The 22,443-nt window shown below is 63.5% G+C and overlaps 5 protein-coding genes across 5 annotated transcripts; 2 read left to right on the forward strand and 3 right to left on the reverse strand.

Moving 5' to 3' along the window:
- Positions 1 to 6,136: 6,136 nt before the first annotated feature.
- PFL1_03938 (uncharacterized protein) lies at positions 6,137 to 8,149 on the forward strand (the record flags this gene model as incomplete). The annotated part of the gene is made up of 1 exon (XM_007881461.1): positions 6,137 to 8,149. The coding sequence occupies one exon, from the start codon at positions 6,137 to 6,139 to the stop codon at positions 8,147 to 8,149; it is 2,013 nt and encodes a 670-aa protein (XP_007879652.1).
- Positions 8,150 to 9,103: 954 nt separating this feature from the next.
- Positions 9,104 to 11,069, reverse strand: PFL1_03939 (uncharacterized protein; the record flags this gene model as incomplete). Its single annotated transcript, XM_007881462.1, has 2 exons — positions 9,104 to 10,504; positions 10,614 to 11,069. 2 exons carry the CDS (start codon positions 11,067 to 11,069, stop codon positions 9,104 to 9,106), a joined length of 1,857 nt encoding a protein of 618 aa, XP_007879653.1.
- Positions 11,070 to 13,565: 2,496 nt separating this feature from the next.
- Positions 13,566 to 14,792, forward strand: PFL1_03940 (uncharacterized protein; the record flags this gene model as incomplete). The annotated part of the gene is made up of 4 exons (XM_007881463.1): positions 13,566 to 13,690; positions 13,774 to 13,994; positions 14,074 to 14,121; positions 14,437 to 14,792. The coding sequence occupies 4 exons, from the start codon at positions 13,566 to 13,568 to the stop codon at positions 14,790 to 14,792; spliced, it is 750 nt and encodes a 249-aa protein (XP_007879654.1).
- Positions 14,793 to 15,334: 542 nt separating this feature from the next.
- Positions 15,335 to 18,369, reverse strand: PFL1_03941 (uncharacterized protein; the record flags this gene model as incomplete). Its single annotated transcript, XM_007881464.1, has 2 exons — positions 15,335 to 16,582; positions 16,669 to 18,369. 2 exons carry the CDS (start codon positions 18,367 to 18,369, stop codon positions 15,335 to 15,337), a joined length of 2,949 nt encoding a protein of 982 aa, XP_007879655.1.
- Positions 18,370 to 19,446: 1,077 nt separating this feature from the next.
- Positions 19,447 to 22,218, reverse strand: PFL1_03942 (uncharacterized protein; the record flags this gene model as incomplete). Its single annotated transcript, XM_007881465.1, has 2 exons — positions 19,447 to 20,238; positions 20,323 to 22,218. 2 exons carry the CDS (start codon positions 22,216 to 22,218, stop codon positions 19,447 to 19,449), a joined length of 2,688 nt encoding a protein of 895 aa, XP_007879656.1.
- Between the last annotated feature and the right edge of the window lie 225 nt (positions 22,219 to 22,443).

A 22,443-nucleotide genomic window follows, 5' to 3' on the forward strand; every position in this document is an offset into this window, starting at 1 on the left:
ACAGAGAGATGCAGGCGGTGTCATCCCCGCCTGCCAGGCCTGACGAGAGAGCTGGCCAGGCCATGCTTGGTCGGCCTTGCCAGCGCGCGTCCGAGCTTGGACCCGGAATCGAAGCTCGCTCGTTCCACAGGACGGACCTCGAGGAGCGGTCGGCTGGCGGATCTTTGATGTCGGTCGACTTTCGGACTCCTCTCTCCCGCGCCCCGGAGCGAGAGAGGTCGGTAGGCACCGTACCTAGGCCAGGGACAAGCTACATGTCGAGAGGCAAGCAAGGCGACGGAAACGACCCGTTCCGACGCCGGTCAGCGCATGAACCGCAAGGTCCGACGAGACAGAGCGAGGACAGCGGTCTCATCGGTAAGCGCCGCCCATTCAGAGAAGCTAGACGTTCCAGTTGACTACTGTCGTGCTACAGTAGGCCGGCTGACCCGTCCACCGGTAGTTATGTAGTGGGTACCGTACAGCTACTGTGACTGGACAGCCTTTTGCGTACGTTGGCGATCCGAACCTCGCTCGTCGTGGCGGAGGCTACCGGTAGCCTGCCGACCTTACCGTAAGTGCAGCGCGGTGCATGCTGCTGCAGAATCAGAGACGAGCGGCCGGCGAATGCACCTCGAATACGGTACCGGTAGCTCTGTTTCGTCTGCGTCCCATTGTTCTCCATGTCGCCCGCGATCGTCACGTTGCAGCCAGCTGTGTGGTGCAAAGCCTTGTCTGAGAGAGTGGGCCGTTGGTACAGCACCATGCTGCGACGGGATATGTACCGTAGCCAACAGCTGGGACTTCTCGAGAGCAGAGCTGGACGAGGAAGCCGCTGGAGTCGCCTTTCGTCCTCTAGAGAAGCTCCGTTCAGCAGGCAAGGCGGGAACAGGCAGGCAAGCAAGCAAGGAGTGGTCTCATAGCGACGAAGAAGACACAGGAAGGAAGAAGCAAGCAAGCAAGCAAGCAAAAAGTTTTATTGCGAGGCAACGAAGCTCCGCCATTGGCATGCACCAACATGCATAACGGTGCATCGGCGCCGCCGCAAGGTTTCCTTTTCGACTGTTGTGGCATCGAGCATTGGCCGAAATGCGCTTGTCGGTACAGAACCCATCTAGCCTGCGGTTGTCACCGAAAGCCAGCCGGGGAGCGAGGGACACGGCAGGCAAAACGCGTGGTGCTCAACGGAGAGGATGGCGGATCCTCGTTGCCCTTGCGTAGATGGCCAGTAGACATGGCCGGTGACCAAGCTGGCATGGCAATGTCACCATTCCCCGTCGAGTCGCCACTCGCCACACATGAAGTGTTTCCCAGCGAGCCATGTCAGTCAGTCCCGGCAGTCTAGCGTACGGCCGGGTATCGGTGCGGGTTTAGCAAAGGCACGCTGGGCTCCCCTGCCAAGGGAGCGGCGCTAGCACACCGCAAGGTGGCAAGCGGGCAAGTCGCTTCCATCTTGCCGAAACGTGGAAAAAAAGGATGCGGAGAGCGAGCGAGGCGAGAGAGCAGGCAGGGTTCAGCACCCCAGGGGCCCAGGGCGGCCAGGCAGGCGACACTCAGCAGAGGGGCAGCGCCGCAGAACTTGAGCTGGAGCCAGGCAGCCAGGCAGCCGGGCAGCCGGGCACTCGACAAGCAAAAAAGCCAGGTGCCAGGGCGCCAAGCGAGTCGCCAACGCAACTCGTTGCCGGTCCGCAAGCTCGATCTCACCGCAAGGCACCAAGAGCGGCAAAGGCGGGCAGGAACTCAGGGGACCCCAGTTGCATGCATACTTCGATCCCTGTCCGCAGAAAGAAAGCTCCGCATGAAACTCAACAAGACGCGCCGTGCGTACTGTATGTGTCTCGTCGAGCGGTCCCAACTCAGCTCGGGTCCTGCGTGAGGTGCGCTCCAAGGGGCAGGCCGTACTGGATACCGTACAGTACCTAGCACAGTTTGCAGGCAAGCTCTAAAACGTCGAGCGAGATGAAAGAGCACGATCAAGCACTTCGCCGGACTAGGCATTATTTTGTCGCGGAACAATGGTGGAGCGGCTGGCTTGGCGAGGGCCACCTCGACCGTACCACGGAGCGCGGGGTATAACCCTATGGGCAGCATGTATTCACTCTGAGCGTGGCATCAGGTGGTACAGACGGAGCTCGTCGACGCTTTGGGAAGGACAAGCAGAGAGTTGGGAAAACGTGTGTCGACTTTGTCGCTGTCTCCGAGGCTTCGCGGAGTAGAGCAGCGGGCAGAGCTTGTGTTTTTCTTTTCATCTTCCTTTCCGGAGTCCAGCGCAGCGCCGGAGCCCCAAAAGGTGGCAGCCTTCCGCTGCAGTCTCGTGTCAGCTCGCCGTCTGTCCCGGTGGCGGGTTGCTGCAACCGCGCCAGCGGCTTCTGCATGTCGCCTGGCCTCCACGGGGCGGAACGACGACCGTCTGTCGAGGGCACAAAACGTCGCATTCTTCGTTCGTACAGATGCCACCGGTACCGGTATCACGACTATGACTGCCGCGAGTCCAGTCCTCGCCCTTGTGGCGTGGCGTAGGTCCACGCTCCTCTGTACCGCGGTACCATCGTCAATCGCCTCGGATTTTCATTACCTGTTTGTGCACAGATGGTCGGTCGAGGCGGAACTTCAACCATGCGGTGCCAGGTGTGGCGGGCTTTGGCCGCCTGTGGCGGTCCCTCGCCAGCGCGGGCAGATTTCTAGCGCCCGCCCCTTCCGCCCTGTTGCATACAGATGCGCTTTACGATCGCTGCGGCCCATTTACCGTAGCTCTTGCTGAGCTTCGTGTAGACTCTGACGAGCAGGGGCAATCATCAAGCCCCCGCCGGGCGTCGGCGTCTGCAACACCGTGCTCCAGTCTCTGCACATGGTCAGTACAAGAGAGCATGACAAACATGAGCTCAACTCCTGCGTGTAGCTAGGTACGGTGTCTGGAGTGCGCTCGATTCTCGGACCATGTCGTCGCTCTCGCTCGGCTGACGTTTTGACTCTCCTCGCGCCATCTATGAAGCCAGCTTCACGTGCGCCAGATCGAGCAACCATGCACCTGGACCAGACGGACCATGTATCGGACTGTTCCCTGAAGGGATCCGCAGATCCTGTGGCAATGGCGAGAAACGCTGCGTTTGCCAAGAGGAGGCTGTGATAATGTAGGTACAGCAGACCTTTGATCCCGTCACCGGATACCGGTACTCGCACGATGGACCCTACGGGTGTCGGCGGAGGACGTCCCCGTCCGTGCTGAGTACGGCATCGTCTGTACGGTACAGATCCGTACACACGGCGTCGCGGCGCGGAGTTGAGTAGACGGGGAAGCAACGGACCCGGCGCTGAGTCGCGAGGCAGGGCACCTGAGTCCGCCGAGCTGTGGACCCATGGGTCCAGCCGGCGCCACCACGGCCGCCGCAGCCGGCGCCGTACCGGTAATCGTAGCAAGCTGTACCAACGACCTCACCGGGTGACGATGCCCGACGCTCCTCACAACTCACAAGGAGCCGTGTCTTGAGCGATTTTGCTCTGCAGGCAGCATGCGTGGATCGACCCCTGCGGATCCCGGGACACTGGCATGGTGATTCATCTCGCGCTGCCGCCACCTCTGGCCGAATGGTCCCTGCGTTTAGAGCTGCTCTCCCCCGCACCCAAGGATCGACGATGCTGAGCTGACAAGCTCCCGCAGGGGTGACTGGCATTCGTCGACGGCGTCTCTCTCTGTCCGTACGGGTGGCGAGAGCATCGCCTCCTGTTGACAGCGGCGCGATCGTCAGCTTGACGTGTGGCCAGCTCAAATCTGGCCCCGCGCGTGCTGCCGACGGCTTCACGACATGAGGCCGTTCGTAGTGAGCCCTATTCCGCCACAAAGCTGGCCCCTTTGCAGCTTTCACCTTGCGGGCCTCTGTCCCCGGAGAACCTTTCGAGCAGGACACGGCACAGCCCGAGTATTGTACTGTACGTACAGGCATGTAAAAAGCGGCGAGAAGCGGACTACCTAACAATCAGAGTGGGAGTTAGACCTTGGAGCGCTCGACCCGAACTGGCCTGCTGCGCCCACGCTTAACCTCTTTGCCGGGCCTGCCTGGAACCTCGACGGGCATGCAACGGATCGGACACGGCCCGATCCGCTCCTCTTGGCGCTCACCTTCCCGCCAAAGTGCAGCCCGTCGACGTCGTATACGGTGGGCACTACAGAAGGGCGCCGCGCTTGCCGCTACACGCCGTTCGGCCAGCAGAAGGACCACGGCGCCGGCGATGCTGGAACGGCACACAAGTTGGGCGATGTCGCCGGGCTATCTACAATGGTCACAGGGAGGCAGCTACAAGTTATGTGCTCGTACGTGATCCTGCAGAGCATGCAGCCGCGTATTGGACGAGGATGTGCAAGCAAGGTGTTCAGCTGTACCTCGGGATTTTAGGTTGCAACCCGGCTGCCATTGCGCTCAAGCGTGCGTCGAAGCCTGACGAGCCAGCAAACGACGTCGTCGAAGAGGCCGAGGCAAGCTGGGCCATTGCCCAAGCTCGGGATCGGGACGGCGCTCGTCCAGCCGCTCAACGACCCATTGCATCTGCCTACAGGGCTGCGCTGCTCTGTGACTGAGCCTGCCTTTGCCAACCGCCAGCGTGTGGGTCTGCTGCGGCTGGCTGCAGGCGAGGCAGGTGTCGATTCTGGGTGACGCTCGAGTAGACCAGGCGGCGCCCTCAAGCAGGCGCCTGCGTTTCCAAAGCCAAAAGCCAAAGCAGAAGACGCAGATGTGCGGATCCACGGCGGAGGCCACGGGCGCCCGCCCGAGCGAGCGAGCGAGCGAGCAAGCAAGGCAAAAGTTAGAAGCGACTCTACAAGCTCTCCAAGCGCTGCTGGTGGTGATCTCGGGTCGGGCGCCCTGCATGAAAACTCTGCTCAACCTGGCTGGCCCTACCGCCGCCTGCTCGCCTGCTTGCACCACCGCCAGGCCAGGCCAGGCCAGGCCGGGCATCCAGGCGCGGGCGAGCGTGGTGTAGCCTAGCCTGTTGCTGGTGGCCTGCCCGCTTGGCTGGCTGACCCGTTAATTTCTTTATTGCGTTTGTGCTTTCCGCAGAGAGGGCAGAGGTAGGGGTCTCGCGGGCCGTCTGCCTGACCGCCCGGCCCCCCCTCTTCTGCCTATCCGCCCGGCCTTCGCTTGCAACAGAAGGGACCCACGCACGGCGTCTGCTGCCAGGCTGCCTCTGGCCCCGTACTCCGGTGGGTCCGCGCTGCCAGACCTCTCTCGAGTACACGTACCGCGTACGCTGATTTGCCTCTGCGCACCACCAGCCCGGCTTTGTCGCTGCACGCCCACGCCACACTTGCCTTCTCTCAGGTCCTCCAGCCCCTCTGTCGACGCTGCTGGGGCTAGGTGATTCCCAGGCTCCTCTCCCGACCACCACCCGCCATCGTCCGCCACCCTACACCATCCCCTCCGCCCCATCCTGACATCCTCTGCGCCTCTTTCTCTTGGCCGACTAACCTTTGCATCGGCATCTCTCCGACCTTTTCCAGCCTATCTATTCTCTTCTCTATTCTGGCTCGGCTCCTCCGTCGATCGATTGATCGGGGAAGCTGCCGTTGACTCGGTCACGCCGTACTCGTCGCGACACACTTTTCGGATCTACCGACGAGCAGCGATCCGCTGCTGACGGGCTCACCAGAGCTTCTACCCGTCCCGCTCCCCTGTTGTTCTGCTCTCGACATCGCGGTGCATCGCGCCCTCTTTGACCCTAGCGCCCCTCTGCAAAGGCTCCATTAAGCCGACCTTTCGACGCCTCCGGCCACTTCCCGGATCGACTATCCTCAGGCCAGCCTCTCCTCGACCCGGTCTCCTTGCCCGCTCCTGACGCGACCATCGACCATCGATCATCGACCTTGCCCTTGGCCTGCATGCACCCCTGACCGTGGCCGTGAGTAGCCACGCCCTCCCCGCCCGACTGCTCTCCCTGCCGTTCGGAGCGCACGTCGAGCATCGCCCAGCACGCCTCGACGCAAGCAGCTCGCCCGGGTCCGCGGCACTCGTCCCGACCAGGCGCGCTGCGCCAGCCAAGAGGACCATCCTGACGCCGAACAGCCCCCTTTTCCATTCCGCATCCGAGCAGGCCTTTGACCAGCACCGCGACCCAGTGTGCTTTTCTCCTCCGACCACCCTTTCGCACGACGCAGCAAAAGCCCACCATGCAGCCTTCCAGGCACAACCCGCGTCCAGACCTGATGCGGTCGCAGACGACTGCCCGAGGATACGGCCCCGGCAACCCTCCCGCGCCCCAGTATCCCGACTATGGCTCGCGCGAGTACAGACATCACCCTCCCGCCTCCGGCTACTATCCTCCCTCGCTACCCAACCTCACGCGGCAACACCATTCATACTACGACGAGCGAGGCCCATTGCCTCCACCGCCGCTGCACGCGCGTCATCCCGGCAGGGACGAGGCGATGCACGAGTATGCCGGCCGCCCTCTGATGGCCTCCGCCACGTCGACCGCTTCCTCGGCAATGTTCCCTCACCCGCACCCGCACCCGCACCACTACCCGCATCACCACCCACACCAGCCTTCATATCCATCTTCCGTGCCCTCCCTGCCGCTGCACGGCCTCCGTGCACCTGCCGCCCCCATGATGGCGGCCGCGGGGTCTTCGCAGCAGCCGACCTATCGCGGACACATCAAGACGACCAAGGATGCCATCCTGCTCCTCTCGGCCTGCGACCTCCCGGAGGGGGCCGGTTCACATAGGAACGGGGGCATCGCCCCTCCCCGTCGGGTGACCCGACGTCTGCTCGACTCGGAGCGTGCCGATCTCATCTGCTCTGGCAGCATATTTGTCTGGGACGAAAAGGAAGCTGGCATGCGACGCTGGACCGACGGCAAGTGCTGGAGCGCCAGCCGCGTCAGCGGCTGCTTCCTCACCTACCGCGAGCTCGAGGCGCGCAAGAAGCCGTCGTCGTCGATCACCGGAGGGCCCACCTCGAACCTCTACAAGACCGAGGGCCTCATCAAGCAGTCCTTTAGCATGACGACCACCTCGGGCCGCAAGCTGCACGCCATCTCGTACTACACCAAGCGCGACGTGCGCGAGGGCGCGCTTCGACGGGTCAGCGAAGACCCGCGCTTCGTCGGCGAAGGCGGCGGCGAGTGGGACCTCCAGGTCGACGAGCACGAGTACCCAGACCCGATCAGCCGAGCCGGAGAGCTGCCCGACGCCAACGGTCAAGAGGTGGGCTCGCAGTCTCCGCCGTCCTTGGCCGGTCGGGCCGATGGCGGTGATGCACCAGGTTCGTCGAGCTTGGTAGACGACCGCGAGCTCATCGACGACGGCGCTCCGATCTCGCCAAGATGCCAGGCTCCCAGCCACCGCCTTGTCGCCTCACCCTCCACCGCGCAGAGATCTCCCAGGCACCACGACACCGGGCGCGGGACCGTCGCGTGGAGCGGGCACCCCGGTTCCCGCAAGGACTTTGCCATGGAGACGTCGGCGTACAGTCGCCAGCGAGCGCCATTCGCCCAGGACGCCACCCCTCTCCACGAGGCGCGAGGGCTGCTTCCGATCAAGCCGATTCCGGTCCAGTCGCGCGTCTCTGACCTTCCGCTGAAGCCGACGAGTCGCTCCTTTGACGCCGCCACGGGGCGTTTGGAACCCTCTTCCGTCCACGTCCTCGAGGACCAGGCGCACGGCTCCTACTTCCGCCAGCCCATGCCGAGCTGGGCCAAGGGCGGGCTGAAGCGCTCCTATGCCGACTACGCCGCCGCCGACGAACAGATGGCGGCGGCAGTGGCGGCCGAGGCACAGCAGCGGCCCAAGCTGCAGCGCATGCGCAGCTCCAGCATGAACAACGGCAGCGGCGAAGACGCCTTTGCCTCGGTCCGTACGCTGGCCCGCGCTGGCTCCGACGAAGAGGGCGTCTCCAAGATGCGTTCGACCCATACATGGTCCCCCGCGCACACCCCCGCGCCCGGAGGCGGCGCCGGTGGGCCGCCCCGCGAGCAGGACTCGGCCGTCGGCGCATTGCTGAGCCTGCGTTCGTCGGCGTCGGACGACTCGAGCAAGATGCCCGGTCTCGACTCGATGCTGAACCCGTCGCCTTCGACGTCCACCCCAACATCGATCGACTCGTCCAACGACAGCGCCTCTAAGCCGTCCCTTTCGCGGTCGGACCGTGCCGCGCTGGACCGCTTCAGCATCCGGATCTGAAGCGGCGTCTCTGCCGTCGTCGCAAGTCGCGCGGCTTTGCCCATCTGTCTCCGTGGTCCACCAACCGCTGAACCGCCTCCTGCCTCGACCCTCGCCGTCCTTCCCTCGGCCCTTGCCCGTCTCTCGCGCTCTCTGTACCTGTTACTCGCCTTGCCCCCGGCCCCCCATTCCACCTGCATGATCCAGCCATCTGTACTACCAAAGCCAGCTTTATACACGATAGAACACCCGCGAGCGCTTTGCTAGATTCCCTTTCCAAAACCCTGGGCCATACACGTCACCCTCACCTCTGGGCCTCGATACAGAGCAGCAGCAGCAGCAGCAGTAGCAGCATCGATACTCGTCTCGTCTCGTTTCGTTTCGTCTCGTCTCGTCTCGTCTCTTCCCTTTTCCTCCTCCTCCACCACCTCCTCGTCCTCCGCCTGGCCGCCTGGCGGGCATCGAAGGGGTTTCGCTCCGGTCTTATCTCCTTGGTACTCAACTCTGGACTCTTTCCACTCTTCCCCCGATATCCCTCTTTGTGCTCTTCGCGGTCCTGCCCTCGTTCGGGATCCCTTCGGTCGCATATCGACAGGTGGGGGACCACGCCATATCGATTCCCCCTCCCTCTTCATCCCGGTTTATCGTGTACGAATATCATCCGCCTCCTCGGACTTGGCCCTTGATCCCTGACTGGGCCTGCGCCAGGCGAAGCTTGGTCCGTGCTTCTTCAAGGGATCTGGACTCGAGGCGCGGGTGCTGAGCGTCGACCCATGCCCGCGCGTCGGTGCCCTCCTTGCTCGGCTGCTCGTTCAGTCACCCTGCCGAGGAAGTGCCCTCATTCCTCATCTGTTGAAATCCTTGTTTCGTCTGACTTGACCACAAACGGACCTAGCTACAAGCTGCAAGATACAGCGCGCGCGCGGAACGAGACACGAGGGAACGCGGTGCCGGCGGAGGGTATCAATCGATCAATCAGTACATGCCGAGCTGCTGTGCCTGGATCTGGAGGGCGAGGGGGAGCGAGTAGCTGCGGCAGTGGGCGAGGTTGCCGCCCATGTAGTAGAAGCGCGGGTGGCCGCTGAAGCGGTACATGGCCGAGAGCTCCTCGTCGTCGTCGAGGCCCCACGCGAGCTTGAGGCGGTCGGCCACCTTGTCGCCAAAAATCTTGCGCGCCGTGGTGCGCATGTTCTGGTAGCCCGTGGCGCAGACAATCACGTCGGCCTCGAGCTTGTGCCCGTCGGCAAAGACGACGCCGTCCGGCTCGAGGTGGTCAATCTCCTGCCCCTGCTTGATCTTGATCTTGCCGTCCATGATGAGCTTCGACGCGCCCACGTCGAGGTAGTAGCCCCCGCCGCGGCGGTAGTACTTCATCAGGAAGCCCGAACCGTCAAAGCCCATGTCGAGCTTGAAGCCGGCGTTGCTCAGACCGGAGAGGAGGTCCTTGTCAAAGTCGGCGATCTTGGCCGTGATTTCCTTGTGCAGCTCTTGATGCACAGGATTCGGCGTCGAGACAAACATCAGGTCGGCGTCCTCGGTCGGCGGGCCGTCTTCGCAGTAGAGGCCCTTGAAGAGGATCTCGGTGATCGAGTCCGACGACATGACGTACGTCGACGAGCGCTGCACAATCGTCACGTCGGCGCCCTGCTCGTAAAAGTCCTGGGCAATGTCGTGGCCCGAGTTGCAGCAGCCAATCACGATGGCCTTTTTGCCCTTGAACTCGGCGCCGCTGCCGTGCTGCGACGAGTGGACCAGCCTGCCCTTGAAGTCGTCGGCGCCCTTGAACGCCGGCATGTTGGGCTCGCCCGAGTGGCCCGTCGCCATGATGATGTGGTCCGGGTGCAGCGTCCGCTCCTGGACGCCGTCGGGCGTGTTGCGCCGCACCGTCACCGTCCACTGCTTCTTGGCCTCGTCGTACGCCACGCTGTCCTTGACAATCGTCGTCTCCATCCAGTGGTTGAGCTCCAGGGTCGACGCGTAAAACTCGAACCAGTCCGCCAGCTTGTCCTTGGGCGTATACACCGGGTGGCTCGGCGGGAACTTGAGCAGCGGAAGGTGATCGTACCAAATAGGATCATGGAGGACTAGGAAGTCATACCGTTTGCGCCAGTTGTCGCCGACCCGCTTGTTGGCGTCGATCATGAGGGCATCGACGCCGAGGTGCTTGAGGCGCGCCGAGGCTGACAGGCCGGCCTGGCCCGCGCCGACGATGAGGACCTCGGGCGACCTGTCGATGTACTCCTTCTCCTCGGCGCGGCGGTCCTTCCACGACTTGCGGCCGACGTGCTGGCCATGTTCGACGCCAAGAGCACGTCGCTCGCCGAGCTTGGGCTCGTGGCCTCGAATCTCTTGCAGTGTCGTGTAGAGGGCGAAAATCTGCGAGGCGGGAGTGGTGGTGGTGTGGAGGCGCGATTTCCCCGAGTCAGTGATGGGCTCAGGGTGAACAGTCGTCTCGCGGGCTCGTTGCTGATGGCCCGCTACTCACCCTCCAGGAGCCATTCTTGGACTTTCTCAGGCGGAACACGCCGCGGCCCTTGCCGACGTCGGTGTCAAAGGTGAAGAAGGCCATGACGAGCTGCTCGCCCTTGATGCCTGCCGTGAACTGCGCCGAGGGCTTCTCGACCTGGATGTTGTTGAGCGTACGCGCGCGGGCGCCGTTGTCGCCGAGGAAGGAGCCAATCTTGGCATGGCCCTGGACGGTCTTGAAGTCCCAGTGGAGGGCGATCTGGTCCTTCCAGTAGCCCTCGTCGTCAAAGAGCTGGACGGCAGCGTCAAAGTCGCCCGTGCTGAGGGCCGACTCGAGCTGGGTGGCGACCGTAGTGACGATCCTCAGGGGGTCCTGGGACGCGACGGCAGCGTTGCTGGGGCCGTCCTTGAGGGCTCCGTCGAGGGCCGGCAGTGCCGTGGTGCTCGACTGCGGGGTCTGTGCCAGGGCAGCCATGATTGCGATGGTGTCCGAGCTCGGGCAATGATGTCGTCCAGATGTCGTGTGCGTGGAGAGGGTTACGTTGGGCTGTCGCTGTAGATAGAGTGGTGCTCGAAGAGCGGATGCGATGGTGACGAGGCAGAAAGCGCTGGCCAGGTGGCGACTTTCTTATACGATGCGACGGAGCCGGGCGTGGCCAGGCCTGGCTTGAGCGGCGTGGCGTGGCGGGCGTAGGCCGAAGAGGTGGGGGTCCCCGAGTGTGGGAGACCAACAAGAGTGGCCAATGCGCTCAAGTGTGGGCGAATTGGCCTTCGAGAAGCGGGAGCGGGCCGAGCAGGCCAGCAGGTGAAGCGGCCAAGCAGGCCAGCGCGCATCGCAGTGCATCGCATGGCGGCCAAGGCCTTGGCCAACGTCGGCTTCCCCGCAAAACTGGCCAAGCACGCCTGCGGCCAAGCCAGGCCAGTTGGACCCTGCCGAAGCCTGAGGGCCCTCGCCTTGCTTCCGCCACTCGGCGCCTGGCCCGGGTGCTGTCGGCCTCACCGAGCAGCGGGAGGCGGCGTAATTGCGCAAGGGTGCCGCTCGCTTGCCTGCCCAGCTGCCGCAACCAGGCCGACACAGGCGACGGCCAAGTCCCGCACCTTTTTGTCGTCGCCGTCGCCCTCTCCGTCGTGCCCCAGAGAGGCTGGTTTTGCCGCTGCATCGGCGAATGTCACTTGACCCTCGCGGCCCTGGCCCCCTCTGCTGCCACCCTCCTGTCGACGTGCACGAGCCCGATACATACCGTTGACGGCACCCTACGAATGCGGGGTACCGTACGTCCACTTCCGAGCGGCTTTACCCCGCACTTTGGTCGACCCTGGGCCAGTCTCGCTGGCCCGCAGCAGGCCAACGTCGACGGCATCTGGCCGTCCATCTCGAAGGCGGTACGACGCCTACTGCACATGCTGCCTGTCTAGTGCTTTAGTTAGGTACCCCGCACTTTTCTTTGCCTCTGCCGGAACAACGTCTCGAAGGCCCGTCCTGATGTCGAGCGCCACTCTACCGCCATGTCCATCCCTCGTCGACGATGCCTGACATCCTGCTTGGCTCGACACGACACCAAGCAAAGCAACATGTCGATTTGTCCTGCCTAACTTGACCCACTCCGCCACCAGACGTCCATCGCGCGGGACGGCTCTGCCTTGTGTCCGCGTCCAACGAGGCCCCGCGGATGGGGCAGACCACTTTGCGCATGCCTGTGGTGCCAGGCCATGGTGAGCGATAGAGAGCGGCGCAGCGACGGCTTTTGGCATGACGGCTTGGCGAGCAGCAGGCAAGGCAAGGCGGCAGGCTCCCGCTGCGCGCCCCCGCTTTTTCCACCCCTCGCCGACGGCCAGCTACTCCTCTCTGGACGTCTCTGTTCGCTGCCGAGCACACTCGAGGCCTGCCTTTCGGGAGCCACCGCCTCTTCCTGTACTTAGCTTCGATATCGAGACCCGCCTGACGGAAGTGTCACTCCGCGCGCCTGCCAGGCCGTACAGGCAGGCGCCGTTCGCGTGCGAGCCTGCTTTCCCCCTGCGCACACCTGACTCGGCCCGCGCGCGCACCTTTGACCGCATTCCTCGCGCTACCCCGCCGTACGTCGGGTACTCTCACGCTCGCCAAGGCCAGCCCCGCCCTTGTCGAGACAAAGACGATGATGGACGCTCAACAGTCGCCCTCCTCGCTTGCTCGTCGTGCGCCATCTAGAAGGTGCAGCGAAAGGCGCCGCTTCCAGCCGGGAAGAGTCAACAACACGCCACACAAGCGAGGCCTGCCCAGCGGCTCAGCGCCTCGCCGCTGGCTCCTCTCGGACGGCGTGACACAGCATAGCCTGGGCCTTAGTGCGTAGTTAGACGTGCATCAGATTGCGTACGGCCGCACGGTACGGCAGGTGTAGGTACAGGTCTGGTGGAAGAAGCCCCGAGCGGCACACGCGGGTCAGCAGACCTACCCCCCCTTCTCGAGCATCTCTTGATCAACCCGCGAGCTCGCCCTGCGGCAAGACTCCGACAAAGACGACCAGGGCCTTTGTCGCACCACCTCGAGCGGCCGTAACACCGCAACCTCAGACCCACATCCGACGCAGCAGCAGAAAGAGAAGTGGGTCGGGTGCACTGAGCCGTAGTGGCGCTGACGCGCTAGACTCGACTCGCTCTTTTCGCTTTATCGCGGCTCAGCGGTCACCACAACGAGTCTTTTCTTTCGATTCAAGAAGCGAGCTACGTTCGGTCGGTACGAGATCAGGTGGTGGCCGTGCGTGTGAGGTGCGACGCTCAGCCCCGAATGTCCCTTGAGGTTGCCCAGCCTGCTCGCACAGCGTGCTCCCGAGAACCAAGCCCCGATTGTGCTGACCGCGCGCTTCCATCAAAGGAGGAGCGAGCTTCGGTATAAGACCAGGTCGCGGTGGATGCGATCTCCCTCCTCGTACGCCCCCGAAGCATCCCTCGATACCTCTCCTCCCTACTCCGCCTATCCATCAAACGTATTCCAATGTCGAGCAGCAGCGAAAAGATCGCAATGGAAGGCGACGACCACAACACCCGCTACGTCCACGCCGACGGCGCCTCGGACGTGCCCCTCAACCGCCAGATCTCGGTCATGCTCACCCAGCAGCAGTGAGTTCATCCCCGCCGTCGCTCGTCGATCCGCCGCCACAGCACTGACGCGTCCGTACCCGACCCTGCTTCGTCCCCGACAGGTTCGAGCAGCTCTACCTCCAGCCCCAGATCAAATCGTCGGCCCAGGCCCAGAACATCAAGACCTTTGGCAACCCTACCATCATCGGAATCATCTCGTTCCTCCTGTCGTTCAGCCCCACGACGGTCTGCCTGATGGGCTGGCACGGAACCACCTCCGCCTCGACGCTCGCCTTGATGCCAGCCTACTACCTCCTCTCCGGCATCGGTCTTGCTCTGGCAGGTGAGTTGCCATTGCTTCGTGGACTTTCGACTCGAAAATCACTGAACGCGTCGTCGGTCGCATCTTCTTCCCAATACAGGCGTCCTGGAATGGTTCCTCGGCAACACCCTCCCCTCGGTCATCTTCAGTGAGTTGCTCACGACCTCTATCCCTTGTACAGACTCTGTGACTGGCGAGCTGATAGTTCTGACTGAACGTCCTCCGACAACCCCACACTTGCAGTCTCGTGAGTCACATTTGCCGGCCGAGCAAAGTAGTAACACGCCATGCGGTGCTGGCGCGCCCGCATATTTTTCCTCCTTCGACCCGCTTTCGCTCATCGACTCCATCTCTTCCACGCCTTCGACGACACCTTCTTGTTCTACTGTCCTCGACACCGGTGACAGGTTCTCCGGATTCTGGCTAAGCTATGCTATGGTGAACGACCCGAATTACGGCGTAGGTGCGGCCATCACTCAAGACGCGACGGTGTACGGTGGCGGCCTTGGGTTCTACCTTCTCTTCTGGGCCCTCTACTGCTTCATTGGCACGGCGGCCGCTCTGCGCACAAACGTGACCTTTGTCTGGATTCTCTTCTTCGTCGCCTGCACGTTTACCTTCCTCTCGGCCAGCTATCTGTCAGCTGCCAAGGGTTTGGCGACCGCCGCCGCCAACCTCCAGACTGCCGGAGGTGCTGTGGGCTTTGTCGCCTGCGTTGGTGGATGGTGGATGCTCCTGCACCTTGCCCTTGCCGCGGGCGACATGCCTTTCAACGTGCCTCTCGGTGATCTTTCCACCTACTGGAAGAAGCGGGAGTAGTCAGAGCGTTGTCGCAGAACTGTCGATGGCGCGATGTCTTTCCAAAGGTCTCTTTCCCCATTCCAATTCATTGCTTTGAGCTTTTTGGAGCTTGTCGAGCAACGCTTGTTGGACAATTCGAATGGTCGGAGCGAAAGGAAGCTGATGATGTCGTGCAAGCATGGAGAAATCATCGCGCTCGTGCAGACTTGCAGTGAGGCTGCTGCGACGATCCAAACTCTTCGACGATGGCGACCAGGTTGCTAATGGAGATCCATGATAGGGTTGGACGGCTGCCTTAAGGTTCCTCACTTGGATTGCTGCCGACAAGTACAGAGAACTGAGGAAGGCTTGCTCTGTCGATGCCATTCTGTGCGCAATGGAATAACTGTAGATTACACGAGACTGTGGGAGCACCGAGTTGGAATGGGCATATTAAGAAGCAGGGGGGACGAGACTAGAGTACAACAAGAGAGGACCGGCGACAATAGACCAAGCGAGGCTGGCGGCAGGAGGCGATTGAGCACTGTGGGGAGGGCAAGTTATCGGACGGCAAGTGAAGATCAAGCAAAGCCGGTGGTCGTAGCGGAGGCGGCGGCGGCATTGGTTGCAGGTGCGCTGGGAATGGAGTCAGAATCCGTGCTGGCACCGGTGGACGGCTGGGAGAAGTGCGAGGGCGAAGGTCCGTAGTCGAACTCGTAGAAGTGGCGGGGCAGCACCGTGCTCGATGGCGTGTGCATGGCCGACGGATTGAGCGGAAAAGTGTCGGGGTACCCCTCGATGCCCTGGGACGAAAGGCCGGCAAAGGATGCGATCGTCGAAGTCGCAGCGGCAGCCGTGGTGGCGGCGAGGTCGTTGAGGAATGGCGGAGGATGTTGGCCGCTTGCCGATGCGGCCGACGAAGCCGTGGATGGGTGCGGTCCAATCGAGGACGAGAGGTACGAGTCTGGCGACTGGAACGTCCCGCTGCTTGACCGGAAGGTTGGGGGTGCGGCGACATCGACAGACTGGTCCGTCGACGACGGTGGGTCGGACGGGTATGGTGTGCCGAGGGCGGCGAGGCAGTCCTGCCACATCTGCGTGTTGGGTGAGAGCGCAGCGATGTCGCTGCTCGACAGCCCGCTTGTCGTAGCGGCCATCATTGCCGCTTCAAAGCCCTGCTGTTGTGCCTGTCCGACCAGCCCTTGCACGGGCGCGTAAGCAGCCACCGGCGGTTGCAGGTTCGCCTGCGATGGCGGGCCGCCCACAGAGCGTCCGGGCGAGCAAAAGTCAGACATCGTCTTGATCTCCTGATAGGCCAGCTCCGCGAGGTGCGACCGGTTACTAAGCTGATCGAGCGCCCAGAGGTACTTTTCGACGCGGTGCTGCGAGCACTCGAGCTCCTGCCACTGAAAGTTGGCCGCGAGCCCATTAAAGAGGCGTATCTCGCTCTTGGCCATGGAAAAGAACGAGTTGACCATGATCTCGGCCCACGGCTCGGTGTGCAGGATGGTGCCGCCCGTGGTGTGGACAAAGGAAAAGGCGTCGGTGCTGCTCGTGGTGGATTGCTGCCGCTGCTGCTCGTGTGCCTGGACAGCGTGGATCAGCGCCGCCGTCTGGTTGCACGCCTTGCGACGCAACGTGCTGAACGTCTCTCCCTGCTCGCGCAGGCGACGGGCCTGCGGATCGCTGAGGCAGGCCTGGTCGACGGTTTGGGCGAGCTCGACGAGAAGCAGGACCGCCAGGTTCCAGGGCGCCGTAATGAGCGTGTACCACGACTGTATCGATGGAGGCAAAGCGCCGTGGGCCGATATGCACGACTCGATAAAGGGCTGCCGGACGGGCGTAGCGTTGCAGGACGGCAATTCGCGTCAGCTGAGAGCGGCATGACAGCAGCCGTGCGACGCCTGGGGCTCACCTGGTACACTCGCTCCCAGTGGAAGACAACGTCGAGAGCCTGCTGGATGTGACGCTCGATGGTGTCGGGCTCGGCCGTGCGCCAGTACGCGGCCTGCAGCCGGCCGATGTGACGAAAGAGGAGCACCTTGACGGGAGCCGAGAAGCCGAGGATGCGCAGCGCCTGTTCCTCGGTACAGTTGGGCCATTGTCGGGCAAAGTCGGCCTCGCGCTGCTCGCTGCACGAGAGGATCAGGTCGTCCCAGATCTTCCGCGTCTGCCGGCGTTGCCCGGGCGGTCCGGGCAACTGCTGCTGCTGTGGCGCGCCGACACCGCCGACCTCGGCAATGAGCGGATACTGAACGAGGTCGGTGTCGTCGTCGCAGATGACGGGAGGGTGCTTGCGCAGGACGGCAACCTCCGAGTCGATCATGACACCGAGCCACCACGTCTGCTGCCACGTGCTGTTGAAGAGCTGGATCTCGATGTTGCGGCGGTGCAGCTGCTCGGCGTCCAGAGGCGCTGAGCGGTTCGGCTGCGTCGCCGACCAGGGATCGACGCCACGGCGACGAAGATTCATGATGCGGTTGCGGAACTGGAGTAGCTTGCGCCCGGCCGTGGCGAGCATCATCGTGCTGGCCTCGGCGGGGTCCTGCCAGCTCGACGTCTCAACGGCGCTGTTCTCGTACAGGGCCGTCTGGACGGCCGCTGTACTCTCCACCTGCCAGTGGGCATGTGTTGGGACGTCCCGTGGCTTCTCGGTCCACGCAAAGAGGATCAGGGCGTAGACGACGCGGAACGAGGGTGCTTCCTCGGCCGCGATCATGAGGCGATCTCGGGCGTTGCGCCACAGCTCAAGGCGGATGCGCTCCTCGTCGGGCAGCCAATTGTCTGTGTGGTCGCCGATCCTCTTTCGATGCCGGGGCCATTGCGCGGCGAACGCCAACATGGTGGCGTGCAACGCCTCGTGGATGATCTTTTCCGAGGCGGCGAGTCGATGCTGCGGACCTCGAAAGAGGTTGCGTGCGCCTCGATCGAGGAGGCAGACGCGAGTGTGCAACGTCTGGTCGTTGAACGGGTTGCGATTCTGGTGAGCCTGGTCGAGGAAGAGGTAGGGCGTATCGCGGATCCAGCAGCGCAGCGCCTGCTCTGCGGCGCCCTCGTAGATGCTGACGAGGTCCTTGTCGAGGTAGATGCGGTCGAGATTGGTCGCGAGCCGAGTGCCTGCGGCCTGGAAGGCCAAGGGCGACGAGTCCGGTGGCACCACGGTCACGTTTACGCCACCTTGCCGGACAAGGACTGCAGCGTCCCGGGCGCCGATGACTTCGTCGACGCCGTCCGAATTGTCCGAACCTGAATCATCGCCCCTGCGCCGCTTGTCTGGGCGGGTGTCGGAGGACGACGTTGGCGGGCCTGACGCTTCGATGGCCCTGATGGAGGAAAGGTCGAGGTCTGCGACGCCAAAGGTCGAGATGAGGTGGTTGAAGGTGCACGTCTTTCCCTTTCGGCGGCAGTTTGAGCACGCCACGCCCGTCTGGAGGGCGTGGGTGAGGGATGTGTACTTTGCGTCGCAGGCACGCTTGGCAGCGCGGCAGTGGTCGCAGTTCTTGAACATCTTCTTCTTGGTGGGCGCGGGCTCGGGCTCGGGTTCGAGTTCGGGCTCGGTATCACGTAGACCCGGCCGATGCGCCGACGGGAGCGGTGCGGGAGCTGGGAGCATCATGTCGGCAGGTCAATGGTGCGCCAGCGGCGGCGAACGCAGTCGTTGAAGCGGTGCAATACTACTGTCGATCAATGGGGGTCAGAATGCAGAGCAGGCCGGGCTGACGGAGAGGAGAGCCCGAGAATGGAGGATCGAGAAGCTTCCTGGTCGGGGATGGAGCAGGCGACGGCTGTGTCCGACGCCAAGCGGAGGGCCAGAGAGCGATATGGGCAACCCGAACGAGCGGAGGCCATGGACGATGGTGCTGGCCAAGTATCGCAGAGGTCGTCGAGGGAGCGGAAGACGGGCAAAGGTGCGGAGGTCGAGACGGGCAAGTTCGGATCAAGGTGCCGGCGAGGGTGAGGTTAGGCAAAGAGGGCCGACGGGGGCCGAGTGAACGTAGTGCGTAGCGGCAGGCCCGGCCTGGACGTTCGGGGCGGGCCGACGGGCGAACAGGGCGGAGAAGCGCAGCAGGTCGTGTGGGGGGGCCCAACTGGCGTGGTCTGGAGGAGGGAAGGGGCCGATGGTGATGGGGAGGAGGAGGAGAGGAGGATGAGAGGTGCGAAAGAGAAAGCTGCGCTGCGCTACGCTGCACGGCCTGCCTCCGGCGTTCCATGGCGGTCCTCTCTCTCGCCGCCTGGGCGACGTGGTACGCATCAGCCGAGCCATGGACAGATCAAGCCCAACGGAGCATCCCGACTTTCTCATGCCGCCACCACTGCCAAGCGAGAGGGCCTTTCGCAGCCGGCAGAACCACCCTTGCAACTCCAGCTTGTGGCCTTGGCCCACGCCCGCTGCCCCACATTTCGGTCTCTTCGCTCCGCTCGCTTCGAGCCGGGTGTCTGTTGCGGCGGCTTCAGTCTGCCTCTGCCCGGCCTCAAGCAGACAAGCGCTCGTCCGAACATACCACGTGATTCAACTGCCGGGCAAGCTCGAAAGCACAACGACAAACATGCATCGAGGGAAGCAAAGCAGACTGACAGATTGGCATCGCTTTTGTGTGTGGAGGGGGGGGCTCACAATGTTGGGACACTACAAAACAGGAGGATGCGAGAAAGAAGGAGACACGGCCGAGGAGCGATGGCAGATGCTCGCCATCTAGGTGGTACGCCTCGACGCCGTCGGGGTCCAGCCGGTGAGCCGGACGAACAGATTCTGCTCGCCGCGGCTCAGCACATTGATGTCGATCCGGGGGTCGACATCAGGGTGCCACGACACCGATAGGGTCTCGATGCGGGCAAGGTCGGCGCTGTCGAGGGCCAACGCCGAAAAAGGGCCCTCGGGATGGATGCTGCGCATCCATGCAAGGCCGAAAAGCTTGTTCAGCTCCAGTGCCGCCCGAAGGCAGCGGTTTGAACCCCGCCACAGGTTCCACGTCCACGATTCCACCGACACGTTGTCGGCAGGCCTGTGGTAATCGGACGCGAGCTGTCGAGGTGCCGGCGTGCGGTATCCATGTGCCATGGGGATGCCGTGGACCGAATGGCCGATCGAGCCGGCGAGCGGGTGGCCCGCGTCCCCGAACACCAGAGGGAGCCCGGTGCCGGGGCAGCGCAGGCCGTCGAAACCGGGCCTCGCCGCCTGGCGCAGCCACTCTCGGCAAAGGACGAGAACCATAGTCGCAATCGAGTTGTGGCCTGAGCCGTACTCTCGAAGAGCCTCCCACTTTTCTCCCGGTGTGACGGGGATCGCCGGCGGAGAGGTCGGCAGCGGGCGCTGCTGATCGCAGCTTTCGATGCTCCGATCGAGCAGCGCCGCGGCGAGCGAGACGAAGGCGGTCTCGCTCGAGGCCTCAAGCGGGTTGGGGAACCCCGACGAGGTCCTCGGCAGCGTGCCGCCGAACTCGCTCTCCAGCTGTGCGGCGACCTTGATCACCGCACGCCGCTCGTCCTGCGAGGGAGGGATGCAGAGGATAGAGCGTCCTCAGACGAGCTCTCTCTTCGCCTCCCTCCCGAGTCAGTGCCGACGACTTACCGAAGTCAGCTGCCCGACTGCCGCAGCCGCCGACGTCAGCTCTGGAGCACCGGAGATGGGCTCGCCGACCTCGTCGTGTCCCTCGCCGACCTCGTCGTGTCCCTCGCCGACCTCGTCTTGTCCCTCACCGACCTCGCCTTGTCCCTCGGCGGCCTCGTTGGCGAGCTCGGGACCTGGAGGTAGCTGCTCGGCTGTCAGGACGGCGATTCTACCCGTGGACCGGGGAAGAGCCGAGGGTCGGGCGCGTTCGGTACGTCGACGGATCTCGTCCGGCGCCGGCCTCGCAGCGCCAAACTCGACTCGACGCGAGAAGAACGACGTCTCGCCGTCCGCGTGGTGCTCTCGGAGTATGCGCGCAATCTCGGCGAGCATGCCATCGGCTTTCTCGTCGCCGACGATCTGCCGCACCGTCTGGTGGACAAAGATGGCGATCTCGCCGAGCTCGGCGACGAGCGGCGTTCGCGAGAACTTGGAGAGGTTGTGATGCTGGGTCGTGATCTTGATGTTGTCGACGCCGTGCTGGTAAAGGGCGCCTGCCTCGTTCACGGCGAACCGGACCTCCTTGTCGACGGAAGGCTTGCGCAACTGCAGGGCGCAGAGGAGGTTTAGATAACGAACGTAGCCATCGTCGAGGAGCGAGCGCAGGTCGAAGGGGTCGTCGTCGCTCGGTCGGGGCTTGACAATGTCGTCGGCGACTGCGTAGAGCGGGTGGGGCGGGGGCCCTGCACCGAGCAGGTAAGCCACGAGCGCCGCGGCCGTCTTTTCATCGCCGACCAGGGGCAGCGGTACGTGCATGTCGGTGGCGAGGTCGACGTCGAAAAGCTGATCGACTTTCACTGGTGGAAGGAATGTCGCCGGATGCCGAACCTCCGTGAAGGCCACCGACGTGATGTGCGACCAGCCACCGAGCATAAAGCTCTGGACGGCCAGCCACGCGGCGTGGAATCGACAGGCGAATGGGCTCCCCATCGAGGTCGCCTTCAGCCCTTCGTACTTGCCATGATGAAGGTCGGGCCGCTCGAACAGCGCTCTCAGCGCTGGGAACGCCGCGCCGACGCGCCAGCAGTAGAAGAGGTCGGTGTCGGCGGTTGCAAAGCCAGGCGCCGGGCACTGGTGCGCGCGGATGCGGCTCTGCACCGCTTTGTATGTGGGGATACCGGTTTGCTCGCCGGCGAGGAACTTGTCGGCGAGCTCGAGGACGCTCGGCTGATACCGAGCTGAGACCCGGCGCCAGATCGCTTGCGAATCCGGGTTATCGTCGTTGTCGACCTGAGCCGTCAGCTCGTCGAAGAGTCGGCGGCCGATGTCGTTCTCGGTGCCCTCGTCGACCTGGCGGAATGAGAGCTCTCTGTCGGCGTATGTGACCTTTGTGTAGTAGTACACGCGGCCCTGCGAGACCTGGCGATTGGTCTTGATGAGAGGACGCGTCTTCTCAACGTGATCCGGCGCCTTCTCCCGCTCTCGCCGGAACTCCTCGATGATTGCGGCTCCTTCTGCTGCTGTCGCGCCTCGATCCTGCTCGAGGATGAGCCTGACCACATAGTGGGCCAGTACTGCGAATCCGGGCTCGCCGCGAATGCGTGCTTTCTCTGCTGCCGAGAGAGTCGTGCCGCCGATAACAAGCGGACATCCGAGAATGGCCTCGAGCTCGTCGACCGACTGGGTCACAGCCAGATTCGGAAAGCGTCGATCCGCGCTGACCGACATGATCGTCTTGTCACGCTGGACGAGCATGATGTTGACTCCGGCCGGGTTGCGAAGATTGAGGTGCGACCTCCTCGGCAAAGGGCTGCCGGTCGGCCGCTCGAGACGAGGCAACTGCCTCGGAGGCTGCTTTGCTGGAGCCGAAGAGGGGCCGGCGACGGCGTTGGGGCCCGATGCGGGCGAGGCTCCCATATCCGCATCGTCCATCCACTTAGGCAAAGGGATCACGATTGCCGCAACCGCTCGGGCTTTGTCGGCAAGATCCAGAGGCTTCTGAGCCGCCTCTGCGGCGCGCAGCGCCTTCTTTGCCTCCGTTTTTGGGCGCGAAGTGCCTGCCTGATGCCGACGCGGCACCTTTTTGGCAGCCTTGGTCGTGGTTGGCGCCCCCGCCCCCTTCGCGGCGGGCTTGGTCGTGAC

The sequence above is a fragment of the Pseudozyma flocculosa genome (genome assembly GCF_000417875.1).
Source record: "Pseudozyma flocculosa PF-1 unplaced genomic scaffold scaffold00012, whole genome shotgun sequence".
In the NCBI taxonomy this organism is placed as follows: Eukaryota; Fungi; Basidiomycota; class Ustilaginomycetes; order Ustilaginales; family Ustilaginaceae; genus Pseudozyma; species Pseudozyma flocculosa.